We start from the raw sequence: 18996 nt of genomic DNA, 5'->3' as shown, positions 1-18996 counted from the left end.
GAGGTGGGTGTTGAAATTGTGGCTAATTATTAAGGAGCGCCATGCATGGCTTTCTTCGCTATAGCTATCGTTAGTCTAATTATTGGCACTAGCTCGTTTTTTATTGTATTTTTTGTTTGCTTTTATTTGCATTTCATTATTTCAAGTATTTTGCTTTTGTTTGTGACCTGTGAGTCGTTGAGTGTTTCGGTAGAACACGTGATGAAGCATCATTGTCGTTGATACTGACAATTCAATAACACTTTGAGTTGCCTAATTAGCAAAACAGTTCACATTCTCGCTTTTAATATGTTTTACTGGATTTCGTTACGCATACATATGTAAAGGGTGGTCCAAACGCAAGATTACGTTTAAAAGTAGAATAAAATGAGAGAAATCTAGTATGATACGATTTAATTCATGTTGTTTTTGTTGTTGTAACAGCATAAAGTTACGCAATAGCGTTTCGTCTTGGAATTGTTTCTTTTAATGTATTGTTGCCGAATTTGGCCCCTATCTCACTAATAGATCTGTCGATATTCGCCTTAAGATCGTTAGAGATTGTTTTTACATTGTTAACAGAGCATCGCAATTTCGCGGGCTCAACCAAAACCGCCCCTGCGAGAGGACTGTCCTAGTAGCTTTGGACCTAAAAAAGACTTTCGACACTGTCACCCACCCTATTAGATGATATTTTACAGTCGACACTCCCGCCAGTGCTGAAGAGGTGGACCGCGATCTACCCTCCCAGGCACGTCAGGAGGCACCTCCTCAATTACGCGGACGAAATCCAGGACAAAACGGCCCAACAATTACTGGATCGGACAGTGTTCATACAGATAATTAACGACATTAATCGGGAGACTCTTACCACCTTCTTAAGCTCCCGACCCCCGAATGCCGTCATCGGAGTCTAACCACCACCCATTGCAGACGAAGAGCTCCAACTTTCCCGAGAGTCCCGCGTAACCTTGGCATAATTACGTTCTGGGTACTGTAGTAGGTTAAACTTCTACCTATCCAGACTTGTACCCGACATAACACCCGACATCCAAAATATCCATTATTTGAAGGGGTGTGTGTCATTCTTCTGAAACTTCAGATCATCCCAGTTCACATTTTCATGATAGTCTGTTCTACGTTACCAGAATGATCCGGATTTATATCAGACCTGGGATTGTCACTCCAGCAGCATTCTCCAAACATTTATGGGCAATGGTTATTGTTGCAACAACAACCATCGTTCCAGACAATAACTTTAATTTATCCCGTAGACCGAAATAGCGCTTCTAGGGGAACTTTTGGATAAAATTAGTAAATGGTGCCACCATTTCGTACTTGGCATTTAAATATAATTTCCTGCGGATGCACGGACAGGGTTGTTATACATGTGTAACATACAATAATAATTTTGAAAAAATTAATTTGCAAAGGTTTGGCTATTTATTTATTTTTAAGGGGTTAGAAGAGGCCCGAAAAAATGATGATTTTCAATCACATCATGTTTCGACTTGACTAGCAGAATATCAAAAAAAAAATTAATAATTGTAAAAGTTACGCTGTTTGTGTGGAGCCCGTTTCTCCAGAAGTCCCTTGTGGTGATCATCACAAGTCCTTGGAGATTCATCTAAAATCAATCAGACAAGAGAAATTAGTTTTATTAATAGATAATTTTGTGCCTGATCGAAGCTTTTTTTTTCAAAATTAACATAAACAAAAAAAATCCGTCGATCAGGCACGAGTTTTTTTATGTTTTTCAAAAGCAGTATAAATTTTATTGAAATCTACCAAGCGGTTTTTAAGTTACAGTGATCACCAGTTCAAAAAATATAGTTTATTTATATAACGAATGTTCGACATCTTTTCATATGAAAAAAAATATTAGAAAGAAAAGAAATGCCAAAAATCAACCCGATTTTTGAGCCACTTTAAACTGGCACATTAATTTCTAATTCATTCTAATCAATAAAATTGAAATGTTTAAAAAATAAAATTTTTTGACGTTTTTTTTAATTTTCTACGAGTTTGAAATTTTAAGTTATATGGCTTTTGTTGCAGTATAACCAATATTTCTAGGTAAAAAAATTAATAAATAGTCCAAGTTTTGGAATGTATTGCGCTGCTATTATTGTGTACATAGGTGTATGTTGGTATTTTGTGGTCAATACCTAGAACGCAGTTGTGACAGTGTGAGTCAATTTACACGATGACTTTTCACCCTAGGTGTTAGGCATGCACACACGGTGAGTGAAATCGAGGGATTTTTTTGACATTTCTCTTTCATCGTATTCACTTTCGTATTTTTATTCAAGTGCACTTTGGGCTCGCGCCCAACGAACGAGTGACCAAAGCTAATTGTCGTTTAAACATCAAAAACATGCAAGGAAAACCGAAAACAAAAAGTCCTCGTGTAAATGCACGAAGATTTTCGTATACTTCTTTAAAAGAACCCTTTGTCTATAATATGAAATTTCAGGTCAAGAATAAATGAAGATGACGATTGTCTTTCAACGTTTGCCGGCATTCTTTGCCTGCAGAACTTTGCGTACCATCAGAGGGCGTCCCCTTGCGATATTGAGTACGGTGCTTTGACAAGTCTGTAGCTGCATTCACTGACTGCCAAATTGACGCTGTTTATCTGAAAACTGATCTTGTATGTTGTATTTGTAGAAAACTAGAATAATCTGCCGAATAATTGGAACTTTGAACTTTTTGTAAAACACACAAGTCATCAATGTCATTATTACACACTATCAAATAGCATATAAAACCAATGAAACTTCTTCTGATGGCTGGAGATGTTTTGAAGTACAGAAGCTGAACCATAGTGAGTAAGATAGCTCCGTATGGTACCAACCGTTTAATACCTCTGAGTTTAGCGGTTTAATCTTGAAAAGTTTCTGATGATTTTCGACCACGATAATATTTATAATTCGTCAATACTTTTTCAGTCTTTGTTGAGGGGAGATGTTGTCAATGTTCTTTAGTAACGTTATGTGGCTTATGGCCTTGTGATAAATGCAAAGCTACTAGAAATGTTCTCTCACAAGATGCTGTCCACTTTACAAATCACAAATGGTACAGATTATGACTGCTTTCGGTAAATACCACATTGATCGTTCCTGGAATATATTCAGAAAATTCAAAATATTAGTTTATTTCTCAAAAGTTATAATATCGCCTCTAAAGTAGTCTCCATGAACTGCAACGCACTTATGCCAGCGTTTGATCATTTGCCTGCCCTCTAAACATTTATGGAACTCTAAGGTATGGTGCACTAGTCAGGGATAGTTTATTGGGGCGGCAGTCTTTAGTCGGGAAAACCCGAGTCATTCCGGTACGTAGAACTGGCTGCCATGGGATGTTCTGGAACTCTATTTCCTTATGGCTGTTAAAAGACATTCCCCGTAGTGGAATCGCAGGGAGTCATATCAGATGACTTCGATTGCTCCCACGACAGCCCGGATTTATATCTGGCCAAGAACTCTCACTACCCACACATATGCGGCGAATGCTTATGCTACTCCAACAACAACAACAACACCAACAACAGGTGAATTCGATGGCTGTTGGATGGTATTCGTTTCGTTCTTGATCAAAAACTTCCCCATAATGATGGCACTATGCGATGTTGCGTTATCATGGTGCGAGTTGTTTTCCCACACATCCTTTCGTTTTTGGCAAGTTGCTTCACTTAAACGTCTCATAACGCCCTAATAATAGTCCTTATTAACTGTCCTCCTGGCAAAAATTCGTGACGTACCATACCGTGAACATGGTTTTTGTTTTACGGAAAACGTCGTGGTTTTTTTGGTCTTGGTTTTTTGGTCTTGGTTCATTTAGAGCTCTCCACTCACTCGCCTGATGTCTGGATTGCGCGTCGTACTCATAAACTCACATCTCGTGTCCAGTAATGATGCGTTGGATGAATGTCTTTGGCGATATCAACCCGGTCTCTATTTTACATGAAATTCAAGTCCATTGAGACCAACTTTGTACCAAGATGGCGCAAATTCAAAACATTGCTACAATATCCCGAACGGATCCATAAAAATATTGAACCAAAATGAGGTATTCGAAAGTATGATACTGACTGATACTTATGATCGCGCGGGCAGAAACTGTCAGCTGTTAAAAAATATGTTTGGACCACCCTGTATAATTTTTTTGTTTATTTTTCACGAGCACCGGCATATCATTTGTATTTTTTAATATCGGTCTTGTCCCACACAATTCATATTTGATTTGTTGCCGAAATAAAAGCAACGCAAAGCGAGAAATCGAATTGAAATGGTTTTAATCATTCGTACACAGTATTCAGCGTTGGAACTCAGCGAGTAAATATGAGTATATTATATGTATATATAATTGGCGCTAACACCGATTTTGGATGCTTGGTCCAGCTCCTCCTCCTACTGTGCGTCTTGACTTCGTTCCACAAATGGAGGGACCGACAGTTTTCAGCCGACTCCGAATGGTAGATATTTTTATGAGTTTTTTCATGGCAAAAATACACTCGGAGGTTTGCCATTGCCTGCGATCGCTTTTGGAAAAAATTTGCCAGCACTTTAGAATTTTGAAAGAAGTTTGCTCAAAGTGTTAAACTCTTAGTGCAGGAAAATTGAACCCTCGGAGGTAACAAAATTCATTGCGGTCATATTAGTATTCTTAAAAAACTAAAAAGCCGAAACCATCTCAACTGGGAGACAAACTGTGAGCACCTTTCCAGCAGCTCACTAGTAAGAAGAGTACCTGTTAAAAAAGAAAACAAGAAACAAGCAAAAAGCAAAGAAGTAAACAATTTTTTTCAACGAGAGCAAAATGCACTACAGAACTGAGAGGGCTTTTGCGCTTTGATATGAATCTGTTTTCTGCCCCACAGAGGGTAGTTATCCAAAATTTTCGTTTTTCCAATATGTTTTGTCAGGAGTTGATTCAATAATTCTTCTACTCCATTTGGCCTTCATTTAATTGCAAAATAATTTTTTTCACACGAGCATATTAATGGGATTTTCGTTTTTTTTTTGCTTATTTGCCTGAGAAGTAGAAGCATTATACTATTTTTGTGAATTTTTTTGCACCAAAGCAGATAATACCTATGAAAAGATAAAGTCCGGTAAGTTGGAAAAATTCAGGTCAAATCACTGTTTTGTCAGAGTAAAAAGTGGCAAAAGTGTACTAAATCTGGTCCCACATACTTTTAAGGGCGAAAAAGAGATGTTAATGGATAAATAAAAATTTTTCGAGAAAAATACAAAGTCAATTTACTTTTTGAACACACCTCGTATAACTATATCCATTTACAAAATAACAATGATATTATATAATAACATATAACCAATAACAATAGTATACAATAGTACATACACTTAGTGCCGTAAGTCTACGCTCCTTTGAGGGCATTATAAAAAGTGACATAAAAAAATTTTAAAGTTTTTGAAATAACATTTTGCTTATTTTTAACTAATATAACGACATTATTAAATAAAATGCATAATTAATTTTAGAACACACCATTTAACAAATAAATAAAAGGTTTCAATTTTAAATGCAAAACAAAAGACTCCAAAAGCGTACGCTTATTTAGAAAATACTCGTATATCTAAATTCTCAAAAAAACTCAAAAATATGCGAGTTTTATTAGTACCATGTAGGGTCCCACGACGCGTTTCAACAATTCCCTAAGTGTATTTTGAGCAGAGTTTACCGATTTGGTAGTCTCTTCGACAGTAATGGACGAAGATTCCCACATAAGATATTTCACTACTTTTTTGCTAGTAATTTGGTGTTTTCTCATATTTCTTTCCTGATCACTCATAAGTGTTTTTGCCTATTTATTAGGGATATAACTGCTTCTTCTTAGTAACTCTTCCATTACTCGAGGCACTAGCATATTTTTGCAACTTATTCCTTACTTCATGTTTCACTTCTGAGGAAGTTATCACAACATCTTTCTTCACAAGCCGTATTACCTTGTGCCTTTCCTTTTCTGGTAATTTACAAGGACGCCCTACTTTTGGCCTTGAACTTAATTTGAACCGTAATTTATTAAAAATAAAAAAATAAATAATTGGCGCGTACACTTCTGTTAGGTGTTTGGCCGAGCTCCTCCTCCTATTTGTGGTGTGCGTCTTGATGTTGTTCCACAAATGGAGGGCCCTACAGTTTCAAGCCGACTCCGAACGGCAGATATTTTTATGAGGAGCTTTTTCATGGCAGAAATACACTCGGAGGTTTGCCATTGCCTGCCGAGGGGCGACCGCTATTAGAAAAATGTTTTTATTAATTTTGCCTTCACCGAGATTCGAACTAACGACCTCTCGGTGAATTCCGAATGGTAATCACGCACCAACCCATTCGGCTACGGCGGCCGCCGTAATTTATTAGTTTTGGATTATTGTCCGAACTGATATTTATGCCCTGTATCCTGTTCTTCCTTTTTGCCGACAGTTTTGGCCTTCTTTCCACAAGTTCTTTTAATGTTGTTTTCTTTGTAAGTCTCAACTAAAAGCTTATTAAATAAAACTAATAATTTTACTTACCAAAAAATCGTCCTAACAACACAAAAAGCGAATCTGCCAAGGATCAGCGTACACTTTTGACACTCGCCTTACTACGTTTCCGAAAATAAGTAACGTTAGACTGGGTGGCGTCGCATGGTGGAAAGGCGAATCTATTAAAGGTAGTATCGGTACACTTCTTGCCACGGCGTCTTCCGCATAAAAACGCAAAAAAACTTTGTACTTTCACAATTTAACACCCCGCACTTTGTTTTCATTAATTTGTTTAGTTTCCATTCACTGAATTTTCTCAAATTTCTGATAATATCTCCTCCTTTTGTTTGTTTAGTTCGTTTATTTTGTATTGGAAAGGAGCTTGAGGTCAGTATTGTCAAAATCGCAAAAAGCAAAGTAACTGTTTTGAGAAGACGTCAATTCGTCTTAGATAGACCAGCTGATTTGTTTTTTTCTTTCGCCGTGTACATTAGGATATCAGCACAAAATGAAATGACGAAAAGCCGTTTCTAGCTCCAATTGCATGGTGTCTGTTTTTTTCCTACGTTCTTTTGTCGTAACATTTCTATGTACAAAACGTTGTTGTTGGTTTAGTGCCACCACCTTTAATGAGTGCGCCTTGTTTTGTGATGATATTTTTCATCCGCAGCATGACTACTACGATAGAAAACAACGAAGATGCTGAATTTGGATCTGTAAAGAGCTTAGACTAGATTAAATTACTTCAAGCGTTGCACTTCGACCTCGTGGTCTTTTGAGTCTACTCATCACAATACCTCATCCAGACCCAGTTCCCTTATTAACCTCAAGATAGGGCTGGAAGGGATTAGCGTATGTGCCTTTTTTGCCGGCTGCAGTTGGCCGAGATGTCTCAACCTTCCCCGCGTTATAGCGCCACATTTAACAAGAAGGTTCATTGAAGTCCCTGGGATTGGTCGCAGAAACGTCAAGAATCAGTAGATTATATCCCGATCATGAGCACATGACCACAGTTGATCCGTGGGGAGAATTATGGGTTTTTTAACTTTTTTTCTCAGTAAAAATTTCGCCTGGCCTGGTTTGGTGCCAGCTTTCCTCCCTTAGCCTTAGCTCTTCACCCTTAAGATGTGTTGTCCTATTGCAAGTAAGGGCTCGGGTCCTATTAATGGAGAGGTCGCAGCCTCTCTCGCCAATGCGTCCGCTACTTCGTTCTCAGTTATACACCGCTGTCCTGGGACTCAAATTAGCCGGATGCATTGTGTGTTCCTAGTAGTTTCAGTGTCTCGATACCTTCACTGAGGACTTAATCTCACAGGATTACAGAGGCTTGAGTGCCTCCTGACTGCCGCTTAGAATGGCAATTCGCTCGTTCCGGAAATTTATTTCTAAGTTTATCTGTGCACATTGACGTGTGCTATACACATCTCTGCTTGGAACATGCTTAGAAAGTTACCCATCGGCACAGAACGCTTGGTTCTGGGGCCATGTATTCCATCGCCTATGCCTTCTGGTGTCTTCGAGCTATTTGTGTACCGGTGCGGGGTATACTCCACGATGAGTTTCCTTTCGAATGCAGGTTTGCTCCAGTTTACCTTGCCGTCTAGTTCAATTCTTTTCAAATTTGATGACTTTAGTGATACTATCTGTGGTAACTGCAGACGGGACAATTGCATATTTTTAGATGACTTCAGTTTTCTTCTACTGAAGCCTCCCTTGGCTAAATGACCATATGAGCGGCGTCACCTAAATCATTACCGCCATTGCAGCTGTAGGGCAGGATCGCATCGCCCCCGTGATGCACAAACATGCTAATGAGCTTACCGTTAGAATTTCATTGGCAAATAGTATTTAAGAATAGGAAGAGCGTAGAGTTATGAAACCTAGAGTTTGATAAATAACAAATATTTCTATATAGGGTATATCTTATCTGATTACGTTGTGTTTTACTTTTCATCCAAAAAAAATCTAAAGATATTTTCTGTTTATTTTTTGTTACTTTAATTAATTGTTATAGGTTTTATATACAGTGACTCACAAAAGTATTTTGCATGAGAAGACAAATAAGTTCACGCTTCAATTCCTGTATATTTTTTAAATTCATTTGTTAATTATTTCATAAATTCTTAAACATAAACCTTATATCTACATAAACAATGTATTAAAACTTTAAAAGAAAAATATGTTCCAATGTAAACGTAAAAAAAGTAAAATAAAATAGAATTCATTGCTCACAAAAGTATTTTGCTTTTGACTAGGTGGTGTACAAATATACTAATTTCTATTAATTCAATATTTCGTATGATAACCATTATTTTTGGAAACTGCTTCCAAGCGCCTTGGCATAGATTCTATTAACTTGCGACAAAAGTCAAGAGGTATTTTTTCCCATTCTTGGAGTAAAACATCTTTAAGGTCCCTTTTTGACGAAATTTTGTGTTCTCGCACTCTTTCTTCGAGATAGGCCCACAGATTTTCTATGGGGTTGATATCGGGACTTTGGGGAGGTGTTGGCAAATGTTTTGTATTAAAAAGTATCCACATTTTGACATCATGAGCTGTATGCTTGGGGTCGTTGTCGTGTTGAAACAAAAAGTGGTTAGACGACATTCCCATTTTTTCTGCACTGGAATGTAAGTTGTCTTTGAGAATAGACAAATAAAGATGTTTATCCATCGTTCCATCTATAAACACCAGCTTTCCGACTCCTTGGACTGACATACAACCCCACACCATGACGGAACCTCCACCGTGCTTAACAGTGGATTTAACATTTTTTAATCGCAGCTCTTCATTTGGCTTCCGCCATACCATACGACGTCCGTCCGGACCAAAAATGTTGTATTTGCTTTCATCACTAAATATGACGGTTTTCCAAAACTAAAAACTTTTGGTTTTATAGGTGTTGGCGAATAAAAGCCGCTTTGCTTTATTGACTTGTGAAATCAGTGGTTTTTTCCTTGCTGCACGACCGTGAATATTGTTGCTTCTGAGGGCTCTGCGCACTGTCTCATCGGATACTTCAATCTGAAAGGTTGCTTTTATTTTGTCATTGATTTTTGGGGCTGATAAATGTGGGTTTTTGCGATTTTCTTTCAATATTTGGCGTTCTTCTCTCTCAGTTAGCAACTTTGGTCGACCAAAACGGGTTAAATTTTCTAAATTACCGCGTTCTTTACACCGTTTTATTACATTTTCTATCGTTTGGCGGCATCGACTAAACATATTGCAAATATATTTCGTAGATTTTCCTTCATTATGGAGATGTAAAATAATTTTTTTTTCAGCTGTAGTTAGTTCTTTACCCTTTGGCATTTCCGATATGCACAGTACCACAATTACAAACGAAATGAACTCAATTACAAATAAAATTGATTATAATACGCACTTGTAGCCACAACTTCAGCGAAAACAGAAAAAGTAACTGAACTGCGTCCAGTAACGGTATCTATAAACAATAAGCAAAATACTTTTGTGAGCACACATTTTCATTGCTACGCACGTTTTTTGTTATATGCACCTAACGGTACAATTTTTGTGCATGATGTGTAGCCCAATTGCTAAGACAGTGCTCAATAATGCGTGTAAGTATTATCATTTTTATTTTCGGATACTTAGTACATACAAAATCTTAAATTTGTACATACGCGCTATTATGCAAAATACTTCTGTGAGCCACTGTATATATAAAAAGTATACAATCTTTGTTGAACAAATATTTGTTTTTTATGTTACAAAGGAATTAATAATTTTTCATTCGCTGTACGAGTTTCGTTTTGATCTACTGTATGTACATATATACATACATATGTATGTGTGTTTGCTTGCGTAGGTACGCTTAATACTAGGAATTAATTAGTTCCGTCCTTTCGCTTTGTATCACATCAATTAGAATTTTTCGCGATCAGCGAACAACGTCAAATATGCCGTGTCCCGATCCCCCTCCCTCATAGGAAATGTGCTCGTCAACATGCATCATCTTAGCACAAATGTATGCTTACACACATACATATAATTTATACATACGTACGTATATAAAAGCATTGTGTGTATGTTTGTATCTGCTCACATGCTTAAACCACTGTCACCAGCACGTCTACTATCGCTTGTTGAGTGCTCTTCTCCTATTTTTTTTTGTTTTTAGTTTATTTATTTGCGGAATCGTTGCTATATATACAAAGTAATTCTCTCTGATTCATCAAAGCACACCGCCGGCAAATATCTAAAAATATGAACATGAATGTACGTATAAACATATGTACATACATCTGTATATTGTGTTTTTTTTTTTTGGTTTTGCATTTATTATTTATTTAATTTTTTCTCACCATGGTTGCGGGTGAAATTTTGGGTGCATATTGTATCTTTTGCTATTTTCTGCTTATGTATGTATGTATGTTGTTATTGTATAATGCAGATTTTATTTAAAGATTTGAAAACAGTTACGAAAACAGGGGCTTGATCGACCTTAACGGATACAAAGTAAAGTTCTTCTATACAATATATGTATGTATATATGTACTTAGATATATTATCGTTAGTTTTATATGCTCATACTTCCAGCTTCTCACTCGTAGCTTTTTCAGGTTGGCTGTGACTTGGTCAAGCCATGTTAACCTTAGACGTCCTCGGACCCGGGTCGTTAGGGAGTTTGTTGTTAAAAAGGATTTTTGTGTCTTAACCATCAAAGCCTTTCGGATTTAATGTGTTTAACGACATAAGTTCTGACACTCGTCGTTGTAGCGTATTCGGTACGTTCCATCGTTGCAGTGTATGAGGCCAAACATCCTTCGGATCATTTTTCGCTCGAACACTCTTAACGGGTTACATCCGTCCAGCAGCGCCAAAAATGAGCTAAAAGAAAAACTGTTAAAACTAGAGGTTAACAATAGAAATAAGTATAAAAAATTGTATACATTGTTTATTAGTACTTAAACTTTATAAAAAAATGTATTTTAATTTTTCTTTACAAAAATTAGTATATAAAAAATCACGTGACCCAAAGTACAATGAAAACAGTTACTCCACGATCAGCATCATTTCTTCTTTAAATGTTGATGGATCTGTAAAAAGTAAAAAAAAATCTTGTAAAATAAAGTTGTAGTTATAGTCTGTCGAGCCGGATCTTTGAATTTCGAAAAATTTTGCAGTCTATGGCATTTTAATGCGTTTTACGCCATAAATGTCACACTTTAATTATATTTATAAAATTATATTAATAAAAATATTAAAAATCAAATCTATAGAAAAAATACTTTCGAATATTAAAAAGAAAACCGCATCAAAAAATATTAAAAACTATGAGTTATCATGCGGACCGTGCCGGAAAAAGTGGTTTCGAGAAAAACAAGTTTAAAGTTTGAGGTACAGGAGCGCGCGGACCGCTCTCTACTTAGTTAACGGGCTGTTGAAGCTATAATTCCTACCACTGCCCTTCTAATTACCGATACTATTGTTGTTTTGTTGTTACTGTTGTTCTTGTTGTATTTGCTTCTGTATTTGTACTCATCTCTTTCGTACGACTGCCTGGTCGATAAGGCAAGTTTAGCAGTCTCTAATTTTTTTCTGGAGATCTCATTTGGTCCGTCCCACTAGCGTCTCTTATCGCAGTAAGGGCTCCGCTACTCGTCAATTCGACCGAGTGTTAAGGAGGTGCCGGAATACAGCCGAGTATATGTACCTCCTGACTGCAAATAATTCAAAGGGGACGGTGACGCATAACACTTTGGGCTAAGAGGTGGCAGCTCTTGGTCAGCGTCTCAAGCGGTACCATCCATCCGGGTGAAGTATTGTCCAACGACAATTCCTGCCGGTGCCTGGATCCGGTTTGAGATTCGCATAAGGCCCTGCATCACGTCAAGATGGCTGTGCTCAAAGAGGATTTCGGCATATAACGGGGGATATTTTTTTTCGAGAGAAGAAAACCCGGTTTGAGATTCGCATAAGGCCCTGCATCACGTCAAGATGGCTGTGCTCAAAGAGGATTTCGGCATATAACGGGGGATATTTTTTTTCGAGAGAAGAAAACCCTACGACAAGATTCAATTTTTAACCCTCAAGAACACACTAATTTTTTCTGCAGCCTTATAATAATAACTTGCCGCACCAAACGGTTGCTTACTGTGGATGTCATGGCTGTTCTTGCTCTTCAGCTCAAATATGATAGTTTTGCTTATTGACGTAGGCATTAATCCGAAAATGGGCCTTGCCTATGTACATCATAAGTTGGCCTGATCGCGTGATGAACACTTTTCACAGAGCGTCGATTTTCGTAATACAATTTTACGATTTGTGTTGAGTCGTAAGTCTTTCCATGATGAAATGTCAATGAGTACTGAAAAAAATTATGTATTTACTGTAACAGTAGTCACGCGTGATCTGTCAGAAAAATCCTATTGGAAAAGGTACCTCCAATCTGATCACCCTTTATATTTTGCCCTTGCTCCAATGGTAAGTTGGGATTGAAAATGAGAAAAATTGGGCATGGCTAATGGATTTAATGATAATTTACTTCTGCTACAACAGCAACATTTGTAGTTGTACCATTTGATGTTCTTTTGCAAATAGATATCCCTGAAGTGTTATGCACTAAAATCTTAACAAAAAACTACTACTACGCCCAGCTTCCTTTAAACTGAGCATTTTATTTCTGTCCGCCCGGCTGTCTATGCAAATGTTTTAACACTGATTCTCAAAAAATTCGGAACCCATGACTTGTCGTCGCATGACAGCATTTGGCCGGATATAAATTTGCGTCGCTCCGGTAACGTAGAACTGGCTGTCATGCTAACATTGTTGTTGTTGCTGTTGTAACAGTTTACTAAACCCTGCCAGTGCGGTGTAGTCACCGATCTTCGTAGTCTAACTAATTTAACGGTAGGCCAAGAAAACTTGCTGTTTCAAAAGATTGGGTATAGAGGGAGAGGGGTGTTAGGTAAGTAGGTTTTAGAGGGCATGTGAATAGGTGGTTAGTAACGTGCGGTGTGCCTTCACATGCTGGACATATATTGAGTATGTCGGGGTCAATTCTGGATAAGTAGAAGTTTAACCTATTACAATATCCAGAACGTCATTGAACCCAAGTTATGCGGGCCTCGCAGGGCAGCTGAAACTCTTCGTCTGTAATATGTGGTGGTTGGTCTCCGATAACGGCATCCGAGACTCGGGAGTTTAGGATGTTGGGAATTGTTTCCCGATGGATGTCGTTTAATAGCTGCCTATATACTAGTTTTTAAAGCATTTTCCAAGAGGAGATGTATGATATCTGTCTGTATACAAAGGAATTCCCAAAATGAGCGAATAGGCATTCCGAGTGACAGTTAGGCGGGACTAATCATCCTGTCATATTAAGTCCTCACTGGTCCTTGAGTGTATTAAGCAGCTGAATCTGTTAGGAACGCACTATCGCATCCAGCTAATTTGGGTCCTAGGTGACAGGGAACGAAGTAGCGGGCGCATTGGGTAGAGAGGCTGCGGCTCGTCCTTAATAGGATCTGAGCTGTTCCTTGCTATGGGACTATACACCATCAAGGGGAAGCTTAGGAGTGAAGAGCTAAGGCTAAGGGAGGTTAGCTGGCTCCAAACTCTGGTGATACGCAAGACGAAATACTTACAGAGGGTACAACCAAAAGATGTTTAAAAAACTTAGAACCTTCCGTAAGGATATATTAAAAGTGCACACGTGCATTTCCACAGTCCACTGCAGACTGCGCAGATGACTGCACATAATCGGGATATGCTCCACTGATTCTTGCCGTTTCGGGCACCAATCCCAGGATACTCCAATGCACTAGCTCTATCTTTAGTTTAATAAGGCAAGTAGAGCTGGATGAGGCACTGTAATGAGTAGAGGGAGGTGGCTCAGACTCTAGCAAATGACTGCAGGGGTGATACCTGCGGTAGCACCCAAGTAGAAACTGCTTGCTGAGCAATTCGCTGTACTCCTTAACCGGGAGTATGGAAATCTCATTGTGAAGGTGTTGCAGGGGTCGTTGTCGTGGTGACATCTACTATCTCGGTGCTAAGCCTTGAAGAAAAGAAGCAGCTGTACTATTAAGACCCGCTGCTTTCCAAAAATTTAAATATAATGACTTCAGAAACTGGAAAAGGTTTGAGTTTGATCTATTGATGTAATGAATCACTTTGTATCTAATAATGGCACTACATAACCCATCTAATTGATCAGTAAATTTTATGTTTCTGCCGTCTGAGATAAAAGTGTGCGTTAAAAAGTTAGATTAAGGGTCGGGACATCAGCTACCGAAAATTTCAGCTCGATAGCATTAAAATTAACGAATTATACTATACATATATGTATACACAAAAGATTCTTATGTACTCATATATATATATATACTTACATACATACTTATACATATGTATATGCCATTTTCTTTTAGCATGCTTGGTTAAGAGCATCTCCGAAATCGCCGAACTCTATGTGATGTCATGCCGCAAACATAAAACAAAACCCTTGCAAACTGTATTGGATCATTTGAAGGGTGTTGAATTAAATAAACAACAACGCCAGCCATTGTTATCGTTGAAATCAATTAAATTGGCAGCAAGCGATTGTGAAGCATTGGAAGAAATTTTCAAACGGGTAATCGTTATATTGGACTGATGGATTGCGGAAAATATTTGAGCATATTTTTCCTGTAATCAATATTTTTTCAGGTACAGTACAAATTTATAGATCTCTCATCGTGTGACCTGGACGAGTGGGCGACAAGCGCCCTTTTTGAAATGATTGAGTATTATGAGGCAGCTAATGAGTTGGACATCTCCTCAAACTCGGACGGTATGACCGTACGTGGTTGGGCTGGCTGCATGGCTATGGTTAAACATAGCGAGGAGCTGCGGGTACTAATCGCCCAAGGCAATCCAATTTCGAAACAAAGTGCTGATGGCTTGGGCCAGGCGATAAGTACATCCAATTTGCATACGTTAAAATTGGAGCATTGTGGTTTGAGAGGCGCGCTAGACGGATTATGTAATTAATATAATGAAAAATATGTTTCTGCTTTGTTTTCTAATTAAATCCATCAAAATTCATTTTACAGGCTTTAAATTACGCTACAATGCGACGCTTAAAGAGCTATGGTTAGCGCATAATGATTTGGATTGCAAAGATGCTGAAGCTATTGGCGATTTGTTGAAGGTTAATCATTACCTTGAACTAATCGATATAAGTAATAACAATATTAGAGATAAGGGCCTTTTGTACATCGTGGAAGCACTAATACTGCAATCACATGAGCTGGAACGGCGATCGATGCTTCAGCGCTCATCTGCAATCGACGACGATGATAGTTTGTCATCGATTGAAGCCTCACAGACAACTGAGTTAGACTCTAGTGACTCGTTTAGCAATAATGGCAAGGGCAGTGCTGAAGAAAATGCAGATATTAGTGAAAACGATGATAATGTCTCAGATAACAGACAAAAACAACAGACTATTGTTGAGAAGTCTGTGGATGTGGCCACTGATAAAGCCACAAATGCTAGTGGATGTTCAGCAACGGCGATTGCCGTTGTGGGTTCGTTGGATGAAATGGACGGTGATGACGATACAGAAGACACAGTGAAATCAAGCAATCATAAGAATGTGACATATGCGCCCAGTGGCCAATCAATGTTGGATAAGTTGCTATCGATGAACAGTGAGAGCAGCAGCGAAGAGGGCGCGTCTAATTTGTCGACAGATACAATAGCGGCATGTGGTTCTGAGGATGCGAGCATCACCAGTGATGACATCTTTGAAGCGTCCGCTGGCACAGGGGCTACAAGTACACCGGCCGATACTAAGAACAGCAATTCCAGCGTGAAAGCGGCAACCGATTCTACCCCAGCGGCGGGTGCGCGTATTGAGCGAGATACTCACATCAAAGCGGGCCAAGGAAAAGTTGTAGACGAAATAACATTGATTGGTGAGTTTTTAACAAAATAAAATGGCGGATGTAATAGTTTTTTGCTATGACGTAATATATTAATATATATTATACAGGAGATTAGTATTTTTTTGAAATAAGAGATTATAAGATATTATATAAAATAGTATGGCCGCCTTAGTCGAGTGGATTGGCGCGTGACTAATATTCGGAGTACGTAAGTTCGAATCTCGAGGGGTGTTAGGTGGGTAGGTTTGAGAGGGCACGTGAATAGGTGGTTAGGATCGTGCGGACATATATTGAGTATGTCGGGGGTCGATTCTGGATAAGTAGTAGTTTAACCTACTACAATATCCAGACCGTAAATGAGCTAAAGTTAGGTGAAACTCTTCGTCTTCAATAGGTGGTGGTTGGCCTCCGATAACGGCATTCGGGGGTAGGGAGTGTAGGATGGTAGTAACAGTCTGCCGATGGATGTCGAAGATGCAGCCATCGAAGAGATTGGTTTCGTATGTCTTCACCAAGCTGTAGGAGCTCATTTTCTATCTTTGAAGGTACTCGTATAAGGTTGTTATGTGAACCTTTCCGTCCAACAATCCAAGGTTGGATGCTATCAAAGACGAATTCATGGAGCGACTTGAAGCTCATCTTCTCTAAGCTAACTATTCAGCAGATTGGGCGATTCTTTGATTGAATTTAACCATACTGTAACGTTATGCATTTTAGACATGTACTAATTTAATTTTATAATTTTAGTATATTTTTGTTGTTTTAGCAATTATCATTTGTCTTATTTTTTATCTACAGATACTTATAATATTGCCAACTCATTGAAAAAATGAATCTTGAAAAAATCTTGTATTGTTACTTATTGGTTTTCAACTGTTTTGCAGATATTACTTCTTCGGAGACAGATCCTGCCAGCACAACCTATGACAATAGCAGCAACGGTAGCAGTGCAGAGTTAACCGTTGCTAATAGTAACAACCCCAGTGAGAGTGTATCGACCACCTCCAAATTAAGTAATGATGAAAATAATGGCAACAACAACACTACAAGTGGTGCTGTTACCGACATTGGCAGTGACGAAGACGTTTGCGGCAAGTACAAAAACTCAGGGAAATCGACCACTCAAGATCAGGATAACCAGAACCAGAATCTTCTTTCGCACCAACAGCCAAATGCTCCTAATGTAGGTGGTGTTTTCGAAGTAACCGCCGGGGAAGGTGACTGCACAATTGCCGAAGCGCCTGCGGCTATCTCTGGTGTCGTTGGTGGCGAGCATCTACCTGCCGATCATACAACATCCTTATTGCAGCAACAATTGCCTTCTAAGGCTGTGGATGTGAATAAAAATACAAAGCTGAACGACGATTTTGATGATACGCATAGCACTGATTCTGCATTTGAAAGTGCTTCTGAGGGTGATATTAGTCGGCATTTGCCTGAAGAATACAGTCGGCTATCATCTTCATTTGATGGTGCACCTATGGATGATATTGTTAAAGGTGTAGCTATCGAAACGGGCACTATTGCTACTGAGTCTACTGAGTATTTGGCAGATGCAGGTGTAACACCGACGTCTACGCCAACACCGCCATCATCGCTGCGCACCCACCAATTAGGTGTCTCACTAAGCGCACTGGACGAAAACATAGATGGGAATTGTCGTACAATCACGCCTAATACGGACTTCACAGCTAACACATATGCCAGTGTGGTGAAGATGGTGAAAGATGAAAAATCCGTGACGAGACAGCCAACAGAAACTGCTATTAGCCAACCTGTGACGACAGTAGAGGAAAAACACGACGACAATTCCTTGCATGAACTACCTGCACTGCCGAAAGTCACTATCGCTTCTGATAGCTTAGTGACCAAGGACAAAGAGGCGCTCAGTAAGAGTCCGATTCCAACACCACCACCACCGTCAACATCACCAGGCGGAGTTAGTGTCGGTATGCGGCGTACGGAATCTTCGGTCACCTTCATTACACCCGCCACTCGCCATCGCTCACAGAGTTCAGACAGTCTTTGCAGCGACAATTCCCTGGACGGCAGCATTAGTAGTGATCTAAATTTTTCCGCTTCATCACAGCTCAATGAAAAGTTGACCAAAAATGACACACTCACGCGGCAACAGCGACAATCGGACCCTCGTAACGAGCCGGTGGTGAAGACACCGGGTGGCCTGAAAGCGCTCGCACTCTGGAATAACAATCTAAGTAAAGAAGCTGGATACTACATAGCCCACTTATTAGCAGATACCACTTCGCTGGAACTGTTAAATATCGGCAAAAATTGCCTTTCTAATGACTTTGTGACACGTATTAAAGATAGCCTAATACGGAATACAACATTGACGACACTGGGACTACAAAGTGCGCATCTGAGTGCGAACGGTATCGAAACTTTGGCATCAATATTGACATTTGGCGGTAATAGCACGCTGCAGCGGTTAGATATTCGGGACAATAAGTTGGAAGTGGAGAGTTTGACGAAAATCGCTGAAGTGCTCAAATCGAACACAACCATTACGCAAATCGATATTGATGATGAGCCCAAGCGATTGTCGGTAAGTAGGTTTTTTCGCATAACGAAATGTAACTGCTTTGAAGTTGAGTTACGGAGTTGCG

At 39.0% G+C, this 18996-nt stretch overlaps 1 protein-coding gene and 1 long non-coding RNA gene across 6 annotated transcripts in view; both read left to right on the top strand.

Annotated features, from left to right (window-relative positions):
* LOC128865296 (serine-rich adhesin for platelets) overlaps positions 1 to 18996 on the top strand; it is a 60064-nt gene that overhangs the window by 26880 nt on the left and 14188 nt on the right. For all 5 annotated transcript variants that reach the window (XM_054105470.1, XM_054105474.1, XM_054105472.1 and 2 more), the window contains exons 3-6: positions 14870 to 15072; positions 15147 to 15462; positions 15533 to 16399; positions 17254 to 18935. In XM_054105470.1, coding sequence (XP_053961445.1) covers positions 14870 to 15072; positions 15147 to 15462; positions 15533 to 16399; positions 17254 to 18935 — 3068 coding nt within the window. The remainder of the gene's footprint in view (positions 1 to 14869; positions 15073 to 15146; positions 15463 to 15532; positions 16400 to 17253; positions 18936 to 18996) is intronic.
* Positions 1959 to 2737, top strand: LOC128865300 (uncharacterized). Its single transcript, XR_008454782.1, has 4 exons — positions 1959 to 2055; positions 2120 to 2222; positions 2292 to 2389; positions 2456 to 2737. It is a non-coding gene; the product is annotated as an uncharacterized LOC128865300 (long non-coding RNA).

The sequence above is a fragment of the Anastrepha ludens genome, chromosome 5 (genome assembly GCF_028408465.1).
Source record: "Anastrepha ludens isolate Willacy chromosome 5, idAnaLude1.1, whole genome shotgun sequence".
Taxonomy (NCBI): Eukaryota; Metazoa; Arthropoda; class Insecta; order Diptera; family Tephritidae; genus Anastrepha; species Anastrepha ludens.
This window is presented reverse-complemented; position numbering and strand designations above follow the sequence as displayed.